General features: G+C 53.9%; 1 protein-coding gene and 1 long non-coding RNA gene across 2 annotated transcripts in view; one reads left to right on the forward strand and one right to left on the reverse strand.

Moving 5' to 3' along the window:
- The window catches only part of LOC149429418 (uncharacterized), a 35,497-nt gene extending 25,835 nt beyond the window's left edge, over positions 1 to 9,662 (forward strand). The window contains exon 2 of the long non-coding RNA XR_016310479.1: positions 1,536 to 9,662. This is a non-coding gene — a long non-coding RNA (uncharacterized LOC149429418). The remainder of the gene's footprint in view (positions 1 to 1,535) is intronic.
- A 1,326-nt stretch (positions 9,663 to 10,988) lies between these two features.
- LOC149429419 (ER degradation-enhancing alpha-mannosidase-like protein 1) lies at positions 10,989 to 14,590 on the reverse strand. The gene is made up of 4 exons (XM_089666438.1): positions 14,517 to 14,590; positions 13,838 to 13,934; positions 12,830 to 13,024; positions 10,989 to 11,699 (listed from the first exon to the last, which is right to left on the reverse strand). The coding sequence occupies exons 1-4, from the start codon at positions 14,555 to 14,557 to the stop codon at positions 11,610 to 11,612; spliced, it is 423 nt and encodes a 140-aa protein (XP_089522564.1). The 5' UTR covers positions 14,558 to 14,590; the 3' UTR covers positions 10,989 to 11,609.
- Positions 14,591 to 14,596: the final 6 nt, after the last annotated feature.

A 14,596-nucleotide genomic window follows, 5' to 3' on the forward strand; every position in this document is an offset into this window, starting at 1 on the left:
AGGTGATATTACACATGTGTTCTCGTGGAGCTGAGGTGATATTACCCATGTGTTCTAGGGGAGCTGAGGAGATATTACACATGTGTTCTCATGGAGCTGAGGTGATATTACCCGTGTGTTCTAGGGGAGCTGAGGTGATATTACACGTGTGTTCTAGGGGAGCTGAGGTGATATTACACATGTTCTAGGGGAGCTGAGGTGATATTACACGTGTTCTGGTGGAGCTGAGGTGATATTACCCACGTGTTCTAGGGGAGCTGAGGTGATATTACCCATGTGTTCTCGTGGAGCTGAGGTGATATTACCTATGTGTTCTCGTGGAGCTGAGGTGATATTACCTGTGTGTTCTCGTGGAGCTGAGGTGATATTACACGTGTGTTCTCGTGGAGCTGAGGTGATATTACACGTGTGTTCTCGTGGAGCTGAGGTGATATTACACGTGTGTTCTCGTGGAGCTGAGGTGATATTACACGTGTGTTCTCGTGGAGCTGAGGTGATATTACACGTGTGTTCTCGTGGAGCTGAGGTGATATTACACGTGTGTTCTCGTGGAGCTGAGGTGATATTACACGTGTGTTCTCGTGGAGCTGAGGTGATATTACACGTGTGTTCTCGTGGAGCTGAGGTGATATTACACGTGTGTTCTCGTGGAGCTGAGGTGATATTACCCGTGTGTTCTCGTGGAGCTGAGGTGATATTACCCGTGTGTTCTCGTGGAGCTGAGGTGATATTACCCGTGTGTTCTCGTGGAGCTGAGGTGATATTACCCGTGTGTTCTCGTGGAGCTGAGGTGATATTACCCGTGTGTTCTCGTGGAGCTGAGGTGATATTACCCGTGTGTTCTCGTGGAGCTGAGGAGATATTACCCGTGTGTTCTCGGGGAGCTGAGGAGATATTACCCGTGTGTTTTGGTGGAACTGAGGTGATATCACCCATGTGTTGTCTCCTGTACCATCTTTATAGCTCCTGATTCCTGCCAATGCCAGTGAAGTCCAGGAATGCCTTTAGGAATTATGGGGCCTCTAGTGCCTACCTGACAGCCCCCCTGTGATGACATAGGAAGGAGTCCTCACCACCCCTTTACCTAAAAGTTTAAATATTTCATTGCTGCTCTGTGGGATCCGCCAGAATATCAGGTATTCCCTGTCCGGTGACCTCTGTTCTCTCCGGTGACCTCTGTCCTCTCCGGTGACCTCTGTCCTCCCCGGTGACCTCTGTCCTCTCCGGTGACCTCTGTCCTCCCCGGTGACCTCTGTCCTCTCCGGTGACCTCTGTCCTCTCCGGTGACCTCTGTTCTCTCCGGTTACCTCTGTCCTCTCCGGTGATCTCTGTCCTCTCCGGTGACCTCTGTCCTCTCCGGTGAAGTTCACACTTTATGATGATCACGGTCTCTATCATCTCCTCAGTAATATTTTATCTCTGCTGTGTCCTCAGTGTGTCTTCTGCTCAGTGTGGTGAGGTGGGAGGGGTTAGTATTTACCTGGAGATGGATTTGTAAGATGACGGTGACATTTCCCGCTCTCCTCTCTCTGCAGGGCAGTCACTACAGCCTCCTGTCCTCCTTGGAGGTCCTGGGGAAGGTCTCCTTCAGCGCAGTGTCTGGGATCATCGTGGACTCTCTGAGTTTCCGTATCGTTCTCGGTGTTCATCGCTCTGTCCTGCCTGCACCTCCTGAACCTTCCACCGACGTTATCCTGATGACCGCAGAGCTGACACTCTCCACCATTAACTCTGCACTCTGCACACAGCTCACCCCTGAACCCTGCACTCTGTACACAGCGCACCCCTGAACCCTGCACTCTGCACACAGCGCACCCCTGAACCCTGCACTCTGCACACAGCGCACCCCTGAACCCTGCACTCTGCACACAGCGCACCTCTGAACCCCGCACTCTGCACACAGCGCACCCCTGAACCCCGCACTCTGCACACAGCGCACCCCTGAACCCCGCACTCTGCACACAGCGCACCCCTGAACCCTGCACTCCGTACACAGCGCACCCCTGAACCCTGCACACTGTACACAGCGCACCCCTGAACCCTGCACTCTGTACACAGCGCACCCCTGAACCCTGCACTCTGTACACAGCGCACCCCTGAACCCAGCACTCTGTACACAGCGCACCCCTGAACCCTGCACTCTGTACACAGCGCACCCCTGAACCCTGCACACTGTACACAGCGCACCCCTGAACCCTGCACTCTGTACACAGCGCACCCCTGAACCCTGCACTCTGTACACAGCGCACCCCTGAACCCAGCACTCTGTACACAGCGCACCCCTGAACCCTGCACTCTGTACACAGCGCACCCCTGAACCTAGCACTCTGTACACAGCGCACCCCTGAACCCTGCACTCCGTACACAGCGCACCCCTGAACCCTGCACTCCGTACACAGCGCACCCCTGAACCCTGCACTCCGTACACAGCGCACCCCTGAACCCTGCACTCCGTACACAGCGCACCCCTGAACCCTGCACTCCGTACACAGCGCACCCCTGAACCCTGCACTCCGTACACAGCGCACTCCTGAACCCTGCACTCCGTACACAGCGCACTCCTGAACCCTGCACTCCGTACACAGCACACTCCTGAACCCTGCACTCTGTACACAGCACACCCCTGAACCCTGCACTCTACACAGCACACCTCTGAACCCTGCACTCTGTACACAGCGCACTCCTGAACCCTGCACTCTGTACACAGCGCACCCCTGAACCCTGCACTCTGTACACAGCGCACCCCTGAACCCTGCACTCTGTACATAGCGCACTCCTGAACCCTGCACTCTGTACATAGCACACCCCTGAACCCTGCACTCTGTACATAGCACATTCCTGAACCCTGCACTCTGTACATAGCACATTCCTGAACCCTGCACCCCTGGTGTACCGGCTCCTCCCCTGGACTGGAATGGCTTCCTCTGATATCACCGCACACTGGGAGTTTCTCACAATGTGCATTAGAAGCTGCAGTTAGTCAGAGAGAGCTCCGCCCCATATCCTGGCTGGAGTACATCCAGCATCATCTAGCACTTTCCTCCCCAGCCTGACTGTCCCTGACCCTGCCCCTTTCATCCATTGGATTTCAGTTCCTTCAATCATGGAGGCTCAGCATCACATGTGGGCGTTACCTATGCAAATACAGCCTGCCTAGGAACGCCCACTCCTCCAGACTGACGCAACCATCAAGGCATTTTGATATTTGCATCACTCCTCCCACTGCTTGCATCAGGACTGAGGACACTTGAGAGGAGTCCAGAGGCGGGGGGCCATGAAGTTTTCAGGAAACTATGAAAAGCCCCCTGCTGGCCCCTCCCACCAGCCAAGATCTGCCTTGCATTGCATAAGGAAGCACAGAGACCCAGTAAAAGGTTTTGATTGCATTTCATTGGCATGTTGATGAGGGGGGAAGGGAAGGACCAGGAAGCAGCAGATGAAACTTCACCTTTAAATCTCTCCTGAAGTGGATCTACACATGAATTGAATGACCATGGCCGCCGCGCCCCGAGCTTTGCGCTTCTTGGATGTTGAGTCTTGGATTGGCTTGCTCTGAAGATTGTGTTTGGGAAGGAATGGGCGCGGTTCCCGATTTCACGGTATTTTCATTCTGTTCTTTATCCCAGGCTGCTGATCTCCTCCGCCCTCCTTCAGCCACTTCCGGTCTACATGCGTTTTCTCCAGCGTCAGCGACACCCGCGCTCCTGCAGGGGGTGACAACAGTCAGATCCCTGCCTGTGTACAACTGGAAGGTGTCCCTTCACTTCCTGCCTTGGGGCCACAACAGGAAATGAGAGGAATTCTCTACGAGACATGAACGTGACTCCAGAACAGGCGTCCCCATCAGAAGAGTTCCCCTCACTTCCTGTTCCAGTGACAACCCTGAACATTTTGCTGGTGAAATAAGCATGCGGATAGTGAAAGTCTGAGCTCCTAATCTGCATACTGGTGTCAGGTCAGTGACTCCGAACCTACGGAAGCCATTGGATGGATATGACAGCTGAGCATTCAGCAGTTCATAAGGCCGGGACTGGCAGCCTCTTCAGTGATGAGTGGAGTTTTTGATGCCGCGGCGGATCTCCTGCGTCCCGGCCGTCTCCAGACACCAAACACACAAACATTACAATGGAACATCACAAAGAGGAGCCGGGAGACTCTGAAGCCACGACAGGGAAATCATTTCCAAATACGTTACGTGGAAAGTTTGATGGATCCGGATTGCGGCGTCTGGGGCGAGAAACTACAAAGCCGATCTCACGCAGCGAGCGGCTCCAAAATCTGAATTCCGGAACTTCAACAGAAAACCGCAAACTAACATCATCAGTATTCCGAAATTCCACAAAATCAGGAATGCCGTTTATTGCAGATCTGAGGTCCTCCAAACGTGTGTGAGGGCACCAATCACTTCCAAAGGCCAAGAGGTGACCAACCAGCCAGGAACGGAGAAAACAGACGCTTTGAGTGGGAAAAAAGACAAGAAAAGAATAAAAACATTTTGTGTTGGTGCCGCCTGGGGACCGGAACCTGCAATTTCCTGTACAAGGATCAGGGACAGGAAATGAGGGTGAATTTCCCCGATGGGGTCACTGACAGAAATACAAACCTGGAAGAATTTATAACTGCTCCCCACTCAAGACTTCAAAAAATAAAATGGTGATCAGTTGTGGACACTGAACGTGCCGCGCTCACCCGTGAAGTACACAGGACGTGCATATTGTGGCCCCTTTCACATGCGGTGGACCCCGCTTTGGGGGGGATGAGGGGCCTGTGTCTACTCAGTGTATGCAGAGCGCACATACAGCCCGCTCTGCTCATTGGGCGATTACACCTGACTGCCCTCCAACTGGATCCGCGAGACGGAGAACAGATCCTCTTCCATGTCTTCTTAGTGGATCAGATCAGATTGGAGGTAGGTGGGTGCAGACAAACACACATCCATTTCCACCCACCACCCCACAGAGGTGAATGGAGGGAACCATCGGATCCCCCCGAAAAACTGACAGGTGGACCCCATCAGACCGATTGTGTGATAAGGGGCCCATGTCCAATCCTGTCCCACTGACACCTCCAACTAACTGCCAATTCCTGGCTATGAAAATGACAATCTGACAGATGAGGTCCAAATGCAGCAGCTGTAATACAGTGAAGGAAATGTGTGTTTGCTCCCCCTGATGGTGAATGGGTGGTGGATGGGTGTTCCAGCATGACAATGACCCAAAACACACGGCCAAGGCAACAAAGGAGCGGTTCCAGAAGAAGCACATTAAGGTCCTGGAGTGGCCTAGCCAGTCTCCACACCTTCATCCGACTGAAAATCTGTGGAGGAGCTGAAAGTTCGAGTTGCCAAACTTCAGCCACCAAACCTTAATGACTTGGAGAGGATCTGCCAAGAGGAGTGGGCCAAAATCCCTCCTGAGATGTGTGCGAACCTGGGGGCCAACTCCAGGAACCTTCTGACCTCTGTGATTGCCAACAAGGGATTGGCCACCAAGTACTAAGTCATGTTTTGTGAAGGGGATCAAATCCTTCTTTCCCTCATGAACATGCAGATCCGTCATCATTTGTTAGACGCATTTCTGCTGAATTTGTTGTTGTATTCTGTCTCTCAGTGTTACACCGAACATTCCATTGTTAGACCGATCGTTTCTGTGTGAGGGGCGAGCATTCCATTGTTAGACCGATCATTTCTGTGTGAGGGGCGAACATTCCATTGTTAGACCGATCGTTTCTGTGTGAGGGGCGAACATTCCATTGTTAGACCGATCGTTTCTGTGTGAGGGGCGAACATTCCATTGTTAGACCGATCGATTCTGTGTGAGGGGCGAACATTCCATTGTTAGACCGATCGTTTCTGTGTGAAGGGCGAACATTCACCATCGGGGGGGGGCAAATACACATTTCCTGCACTGTACTTGTGGAAAGTCTTCCTAGAAGAGTGGAGGATGTTGTAGCTACAAATGGAGAATCTCCATCCTAATGACTGTGGATTTGGGATGGGCTGTCTTACAAGGTTATAGATCTGTGTTGGTCAGGTGTACAAAGCCAGCTCCATAAAGACATGGAGGACCAGTTTGGTGTGGAGGAACTCCAGTGTCCTGTACAGAGCCCTGACCTCAACCTACTGAACACCTTTGGGATGAACTGGAACGCTGATGGTGAGCCGGGTCTTCTTATCCAACATCAATACCTGACCTGACAAATGGGACAAATTCCCACAGACACCCTCCAATCCATCATAGTGACCATACAGGAAGAGAGGCAACTTCATATTAATGGCCATGGTTTTTGGAATGAGATGTCCAGCTCCATAACGACATGGTCTAACCAGTTTGGTGTGGAGGAACTCAAGTGTCCTGTACAGTCCTGACCTCAACCCTACTGAATACCTTTGAGAGGAAAGGGGAGGCGGATTGTGAGCCGGGTCTTCTCATCCAACATCGGTATTTGACCTCACAAGTGGGAACAAATTCCAACCAACACACCAAAATTTTGTGCAAAGTTTTTCCAGAAGAGTGGAGGATCTTATAGCAGACTCTTCCGAACACAGCTATCATATTAGTAGAGACCCTCATCAACATCTAACTCTACCAAAGCCCTGAAGATGGGAGAGCCCAATCCCTCGAAACGAGTTGGCCACGTGTTACGTCATACACCAATAAAGTGATCATTGTGTAAGATCTGGCTGGAGGTTCAAAGACTTTTCCTTCATACACGGTGCTCCTCACAACCTCCACAATCTCACCTCTACTGATCACCTTTGTGATGATGAATTGGAATTGTGAGCCAGGTCTTCCACCCAACATCAGTACCTGACTTCACAAATGGTCACAAATTCCCACAGACACCCTCCAATCCATAATAGTGACTATAGGGGAAGAGAGGCAACTACATATTAATGGCCACGATTCTTGGCATGAGATGTCCAGCTCCATAAAATCTTGGTTTGACCAGTGTGGTGTGGAGGAACTCGAGTGTCCTGTACAGTCCTGACCTGGTCACAAAACCTTGTGGAAAGCCTTCCCAGAAGAGTGTTGGCTATTATGCCCACAAGAGAAGGGGTCGCCATATTAAGGGCCACAGTTTTGGAACGGATGTCCAATCTATAGGTGTAACGGTGAAGAGTCCACAATCCATATAATGTGGGTTGGAGGTAGGAAACCTCAGTGCTCCAGCTACATCTCCCATCATCCATCTTCCTCTGGGACTTGTAGGTCCACTATAGATGGAGTGTGTAGGTTGCCTGGGGTAGGTAGTTGTTGTCATTCGTCTGTTTCAGTCGGGATGCCGGTAATACCCACGCTGTACTTTGTGCACAATTAATCTGTAAGCCTGCGCATTAGTCGCCGCTCTCGCATGTTGGCTAAGCTCAGATAATTACCCGTTTCATACTTTCAGAAACGAGAAATTGGCAGATAAATACAATCGCGGCGCATTAAAGTTTAACGGATTACGGGAACCGTTCGGATGGCAGTAACGAGCTCAGCCCAATGTGACATTCACTACAAAGAACGGGCTTTCCGGGCGGCGGAGGGAAGAAGAGGAATTATAGACGACTTCCTCTCATCGTCTCATCACATGAATCGCCCGTTAGAACTTTATACGCCGGATTACCACCGAGACGCAGCAAAATGTGCTCTGATCAGCGTTTGGTGCTCACAGTCACCTCCAACGTCTGAAGGAGGAGTTCAGCGCGGTGACCTGAGATCAACTGCCAGGATTTGTTTCCGCAAAATACTGTTTTCACCTTTTTTCACCCTTTGTTGCATCTCCTGCAGCCTCTTTGCAGCCACTTCCTGTCTACATGCACTTGTCAGCTGCTCTGCACCGGCTTCCTGATAGAAACACCCAAGTCTTCTCACCGAAACAACCGCACGGTCATACCAGGAAGGCCCCACCCCCAAGGGGGTCCACCACTGCCACCCACCATTGGGCTAAACCCAAGTGATTTCTTCCTCACTGCCCACCGGCACACAACTAAGTACCGACCCAGACAGTCCACGTGTGCTGTGGCGCCATCTTCTGTCATACTAGAATTACTACAACCTGTCCGCTACTCTGATCACTGATGGGATTATTTACTAAAGCTGGAGGGAGCAGGATCTGGGGCGGCTCTGCAAAGGGACCAATCAGCTTCCAGGTTTTATGGTCAAAGCTTCATGGTAGAAGCTGATTGGCTGCCATGCAGAGCTGCATCGGATTCTGAGTGCTCCAGTTTTAGTAATTTTCCCACATCAGGCCCTGACTGGCCTTGGGGCACATCGGGCATTTGCCCACTGGGCCGGGGCAGCCTGGATTGGAGGGGCAGCACATAGAGGAAGCGATCCTTTTCTCTCCTCCTCCTCTCCCTCCTGCGGGGATTCAGCGGCAGCAGGAGAGAAAAGCCTTGGCTCCTCTATGTGCTGCACCTCCTATGTATCTCCTGCTGCCCTGGGCTCCTGTGTACTCCCCTGGCAGCCATACCACCCCCCGCAGCACTGCCGGGTTTATACCACCCCCCATCCCCAGCCGCACTGCCGGGTCCATACCACCCCCCATCCCCCGCAGCACTGCCGGGTTTATACCACCCCCCATCCTCAGCCGCACTGCCGGGTCCATGCCACCCCCCATCCTCAGCCGCACTGCCAGGTCCATACCACCCCCCATTCCCCGCAGCACTGCCGGGTCCATACCACCCCCCATTCCCCGCAGCACTGCTGGGTCCATACCACCCCCGTCCTCCCTCCCAGCTGTTGTGCAGGATCTGTCAGGATGAACAGCCCTGAAATGTGTTGGATTTAATGTGTTGTCATGAAGAAGATCCTACCGGACTCATTGCTTTCCAGCATTCATCCTTCCCAAGGATCCGAGACATTGGCAGGATCACTCGATGAAACAACCCCCCCCCCCCATGGAGGACAGGGAAGCGGCAATCGCTGACATGTCATTCCTTTGGCTGACACTTTGATGATCTCCATTAAGGAAGAACTCCGGCCCAATTTTTGTAGAATTCCTATAAATCTCCGGTCATCTCATGTCCCTGTCCTGATGAAGGGAGCGCTCAGTCCCTGAAACGTGGCAGATTAGTCTGCTGTCATGAACAGTAAATCCTCCTGGACTACAATTAGTTTTGTGGCGCACTCGTTCTTTGTTATATTTCTCAGACATCCCTGAGGAGCCTCCAGGAGACCCCCCCACCCCCACCCGAGAGCTCCACCCCTGACCGAGAGCTCCGCCCCCCCCCCCCCAAGGTGGATCTCCAGCCTGATCCCTTTGCTCCAGAGCTCTTCTGACATTTTCAATGACAATTCCTGTCCTAGGATGAGGATGACTGGGTCAATCATTGTACCATGCCGGGTCTGGGGGGGAGGGGTGAACAGGGATCATACAAAGCAAGACCCCCACCAACAGGGACGAGGCTTGTAGCCAGCAGAGCAGGTCAGTTCCGAGCCTGGCAGAACTTTGCCAACCACAGGACTGGCTGAACAGGATCCTTCAGCAGATGACCACCAGGCGCATGGACTTCAGCTGCTCTGCTTCCATTGGTGCGATATTCAACATCAGATTGGACCTCCAGCCTCCCACATCACATGTGAACATTTATTTATTTTTTTATTGAAACTTTTGTTTTTACAATAAAAAAAGAAATCAAATACTTAAAAAAAAAAAATAAATGGATCACAGAACCCCCTGAATACTACCTGAGAAACAAGAGGCTCAGGTACATGAAGGACCGGCCCATTTATCGTGTCTTCCCCATTCCTTCCCATAGGTGGTACAGCCCAGGAGAGACAAAGAAACCAGAAGAACAATGTAAGGGGCCCCCAACCACAGATCTCTGCACCGCCATCCCCCCCACCCCCGTGATATTCAAAATGGGCAAAATATGGGGGGAATCGGCAGGTGGCAGAGCAGAGCTCTTAGGCCACGGGCATGGGATGGAGAGGTGCGGAAAGCTCAGCTTATGGCAGGGGGTAGAGGAGACCTCTCATCCCCAATGTGGGGGGTGCATTGCAGACCTCTCAGCCCACGGGGGGGATGGGGAGGTTCAGAACGCTCGGCCCACGTCAGGGGGTGGAGCAGACCTCTCAGCCCACGGGGAGGGGGAGGTGCAGAACTCTCGGTCCCACATCAGGGGGTAGAGCAGACCTCTCGGCCCATGTGAGGGGGTAGGATAGGGAGGTGCCAAACACTTGGCCCACGTCAGGGGGTGGAGCAGACCTCAGCCCACGGGGGGGGAGAGGTGCAGAACTCTCAGCCCACGTCAGGGGGTAGAGTAGACCTCGCGGCCCATTGAAGGGGAGGGGAGGGTTTGGGGTATGGTGCAGACCTCTCGGCCCATTGGAGGGGAGGGTTTGGTGCAGACCTCTCGGCCCATTGGAGGGGGGGGGGTATGGTGCAGACCTCTCGGCCCATTGGAGGGGAGGGTTTGGTGCAGACGTCTCGGCCCATTGGAGGGGAGGGTTTGGGGTATGGTGCAGACGTCTCGGCCCATTGGAGGGGAGGGTTTGGGGTATGGTGCAGACGTCTCGGCCCATTGGAGGGGAGGGTTTGGGGTATGGTGCAGACCTCTCGGCCCATTGGAGGGGAGGGTTTGGGGTATGGTGCAGACCTCTCGGCCCATTGGACGGGAGGGTTTGGGGTATGGTGCAGACCTCTCGGCCCATTGGACGGGAGGGTTTGGGGTATGGTGCAGACCTCTCGGCCCATTGGACGGGAGGGTTTGGGGTATGGTGCAGACCTCTCGGCCCATTGGAGGGGAGGGTTTGGTGCAGACCTCTCGGCCCATTGAAGGGGAGGGTTTGGTGCAGACCTCTCGGCCCATTGGAGGGGAGGGTTTGGTGCAGACCTCTCGGCCCATTGGAGGGGAGGGTTTGGTGCAGACCTCTCGGCCCACAAGATTACATTGCTGTTCTGGCCCAGTCATGGTTGCCTCTTCGGTTTGCACCCTCGGTGGTGGGGGAGTCACGGTGCAATAATCATAGGAAAGTGAAGGGTCTCTGACCAGCAGGAAAAGTAATCCTTTTAATATTTGTATCTTTAAATAAAAATAAATGTATTTCCGGTTCTTCTAAAAAAATAAAAGATTAAAAGCCGGCCCTGATGTGCAATCACAGAGGAGACGTAGCGGGAGGTGTGTAGGCACAGGCGGCCAGGAGAGGGCGATACGGGGGAGGAGTTCTCCTAAGGCACTGAGAAGGGAAAGACGGGATATCACATGACCACATCACATGATCACATGACCACAGTCTGTATGCAACAGAAAAGCGGAAAGCGTTTGGCTCGAGTCATTTTGGCAATGTGGATCTGGGCTCCAGACGATCGAACACTCACATGGACAGCTTAAAATAATAAAATGGCGTCGCGGGATTGGCGCAGGAAGTGCGGCGAGTGATCTTGTGCCGCTCCTGGCGACGTGTCAGTAAAGTCTGATATTGGGGACCATAAAAGCAGCAGCGTTGGAAGACAAGAACCGGTGTGCAAGTTGGCGCAGTTAGTCCCTGAGATTCGCCGTCACATAGCGGGTCACGGACACAGAGGTTCCTGCATCGGGGCCCGGGCTCTGTGTCCGGGAAGTTGGAGCTTTTCCCAGTCTGAGGGGCCCCGGGACTCCGAGGCAAAAATCACAGACGCTATAGGAGCCCCACCATCTGATCGATCTGACGCATGTAGACGCTCTTCAGAGGGAGGGAGTACCGCCGTTCTTCCGGGACTCTGTAACACTGAACACAAAACAAAGCATTACCCACAATGCCCAGCGCACAAACCCCACCCACAGATTCCCCCCAGCCTGGCCCTCCCTTTCGTTCATTGGATTTCAGTTCCTAGAACGATGGAGGCTCAGTGTCACATGTGGGCGTTACCTATGCAAATCCAGCCTGCCTAGGAACACCCACTCCTCCAGCCTGACACCCACCCATCAAGACATTTTTGTATTTGCATAACTCCTCCCACTACTTGCATAAATACTGAGGGTGCTTGAGAGGTATACTGAGGCAGGGGTGCTGTGATATTTTCAGGAAGATGTATACAGCCCCCTGCCAACCCCTCCCACCAGCCATGATCTGCTTGCATTGCATAGAGAAGCACAGAGACCCAGTGATGACATCACAGGGACTAATATATGTAATGGGAACAGAAAGATTTTATTTAGAAATCTTCAACAGAACGTGGATTGGGTGCCTTATAGATGACCTCCGGGTCGGTGCACGCTTCAGACACAAGATGGGGGGGACGGGGGACGGGACACTATGCATTGCATCGCTTTACCATGGAGGAATAGGTACTACATTTCCCATAATTCAATGGGAGGGATCCAACATGGTAGGCGTGTCTGTGAGCGGAGTTGTTAGCCAAACAGGTGTTGCTAGCCGGTCACTACAGAGTGCTGTGCAATTGTAGCCCACGGCTGGAGGTGTGACAAGCATCGCCCCCTTCTGTAAATATAAATAATGGGTGTGTACCATTTCCAGCATGGCCCGCCCCATACACGCCATTTCCAGCATGGCCCGCCCCATACACGCCATTTCCAGCATGGCCCGCCCCATACACGCCATTTCCAGCATGGCCCGCCCCATACACGCCATTTCCAGCATGGCCCGCCCCATACACGCCATTTCCAGCATGGCCCGCCCCATACACGCCATTTCCAGCATGGCCCGCCCCATACACGCCATTTCCAGCATGGCCCGCCCCATACGCCATTTCCAGCATGGCCCGCCCCATACACGCCATTTCCAGCATGGCCCGCCCCATACACGCCATTTCCAGCATGGCCCGCCCCATACATGCCCATACCAAGCAGTGTGGGGACCCCGCACCCCACAGACAGGGATCTGATTCGGTCACTTACATTGGTGCTGGTGTTGGCGGCTCGCACTTTGGTCTGGGACAGTTTCGGGGATCTGGTTTGTGCTTTGTTCTCCGGGGTGAAGATGTCCTTCCAAGCTTTGTTCCTGAAGCGAGGATCCAGGGGGAGGAGGTGACCCTCCGTGGTGAACAGATAGTTATTGCCCGTCGTGTGCACCGGATTTTCTTCATCGAAAAGCTGAGAGCAGAAGGAAAGGTTCAGCCCAGCCAAACATCAATGATACATAGACAACAAAAGATCGATCTGGTCTGCATAGCCGGTCAGGAGCCACACCTAAACCTGGCAGCTCTCCCCCCCTTTGTGTCTGGTGGCCCCCCATGTTGGCATTGTGTCCACAGTACATTACATTGGCAGGGCAGAGTAGGACACGTCCCCGAGGGCAGAGTAGGACCCGTCCCCGAGGGCAGAGTAGGACCCGTCCCCGAGGGCAGAGTAGGACCCGTCCCCAAGGGCAGAGTAGGACCCGTCCCCAAGGGCAGAGTAGGACCCGTCCCCAAGGGCAGAGTAGGACCCGTCCCGGAGGGCAGAGTAGGACCCGTCCCGGAGGGATGACTGACGCAGTTGGCCGGCTTACACATGTATTGCAATAAAAATAGGGATTTTAGTTCACAAAGATCGCAGGAACGGGTCATCAGCCACGTGGAGGTAACGTCACAATATTCCGTGTCCAAAGACACATGACAAGTCGCACAAGTGTGAAGGGAAGCTGGAACAGGTGGGAAGGGGTTACACCCTGGATGAGATTTGGGGCTCACATCGGAGCGCCCTCACAGACCGGGCATGGAGCGCCCTCACAGACCGGGCATGGAGCGCCCTCACAGACCGGGCATGGAGCGCCCTCACAGACCGGGCATGGAGCGCCCTCACAGACCGGGCATGGAGCGCCCTCACAGACCGGGCATGGAGCGCCCTCACAGACCGGGCATGGAGCGCCCTCACAGACCGGGCATGGAGCGCCCTCACCATAATGGGTGACAGTTGTGTACTCACCAAGAAGAGGTACTTGCAGGTCTCACTCAGGAAGAAGCTTTCCATGCGATCCTCCTGAGACTTGTCCACCACATGGTGCAGAGTGGCATACCCGCATCTGCCAGACAAAGACAGTCAGTTCTATACCCCGCCCCACAGAGACAGCCAGTTCTATACCCCGCCCCACAGAGACAGCCAGCCCATACCCCGCCCCACAGAGACAGCCAGCCCATACCCCGCCCCACAGAGACAGCCAGCCCATACCCCACCCCCAAACACCCCACAGAGACAGCCAGCCGGTACCCCACAGAGACAGCCAGCCGGTACCCCACAGAGACAGCCAGCCGGTACCCCACAGAGACAGCCAGCCGGTACCCCACAGAGACAGCCAGCCGGTACCCCACCTCGCAAACACCCCACAGAGACAGCCAGCCGGTACCCCACCCCGCAAACACCCCACAGAGACAGCCAGCCGGTACCCCACCCCGCAAACACCCCACAGAGACAGCCAGCCGGTACCCCACCCCGCAAACACCCCACAGAGACAGCCAGCCGGTACCCCACCTCGCAAACACCCCACAGAGACAGCCAGCCGGTACCCCACCCCACAGAGACAGCCAGCCCATACCCCACCCCGCAAACACCCCACAGAGACAGCCAGCCGATACCCACACAGATCATGGTCACCTGACACACTTACTTGGCTTTGGCGTGTTTCTCCAGACTGAGGAGGATGTCCATCCCCACATGGAGGTAGAAGGGATTCTTAGTGGCCTGGAA

This window comes from Staurois parvus, unplaced genomic scaffold (genome assembly GCF_062004578.1).
Source record: "Staurois parvus isolate SC_StPar_1 unplaced genomic scaffold, SC_StPar_1.0 ptg002707l, whole genome shotgun sequence".
In the NCBI taxonomy this organism is placed as follows: domain Eukaryota; kingdom Metazoa; phylum Chordata; class Amphibia; order Anura; family Ranidae; genus Staurois; species Staurois parvus.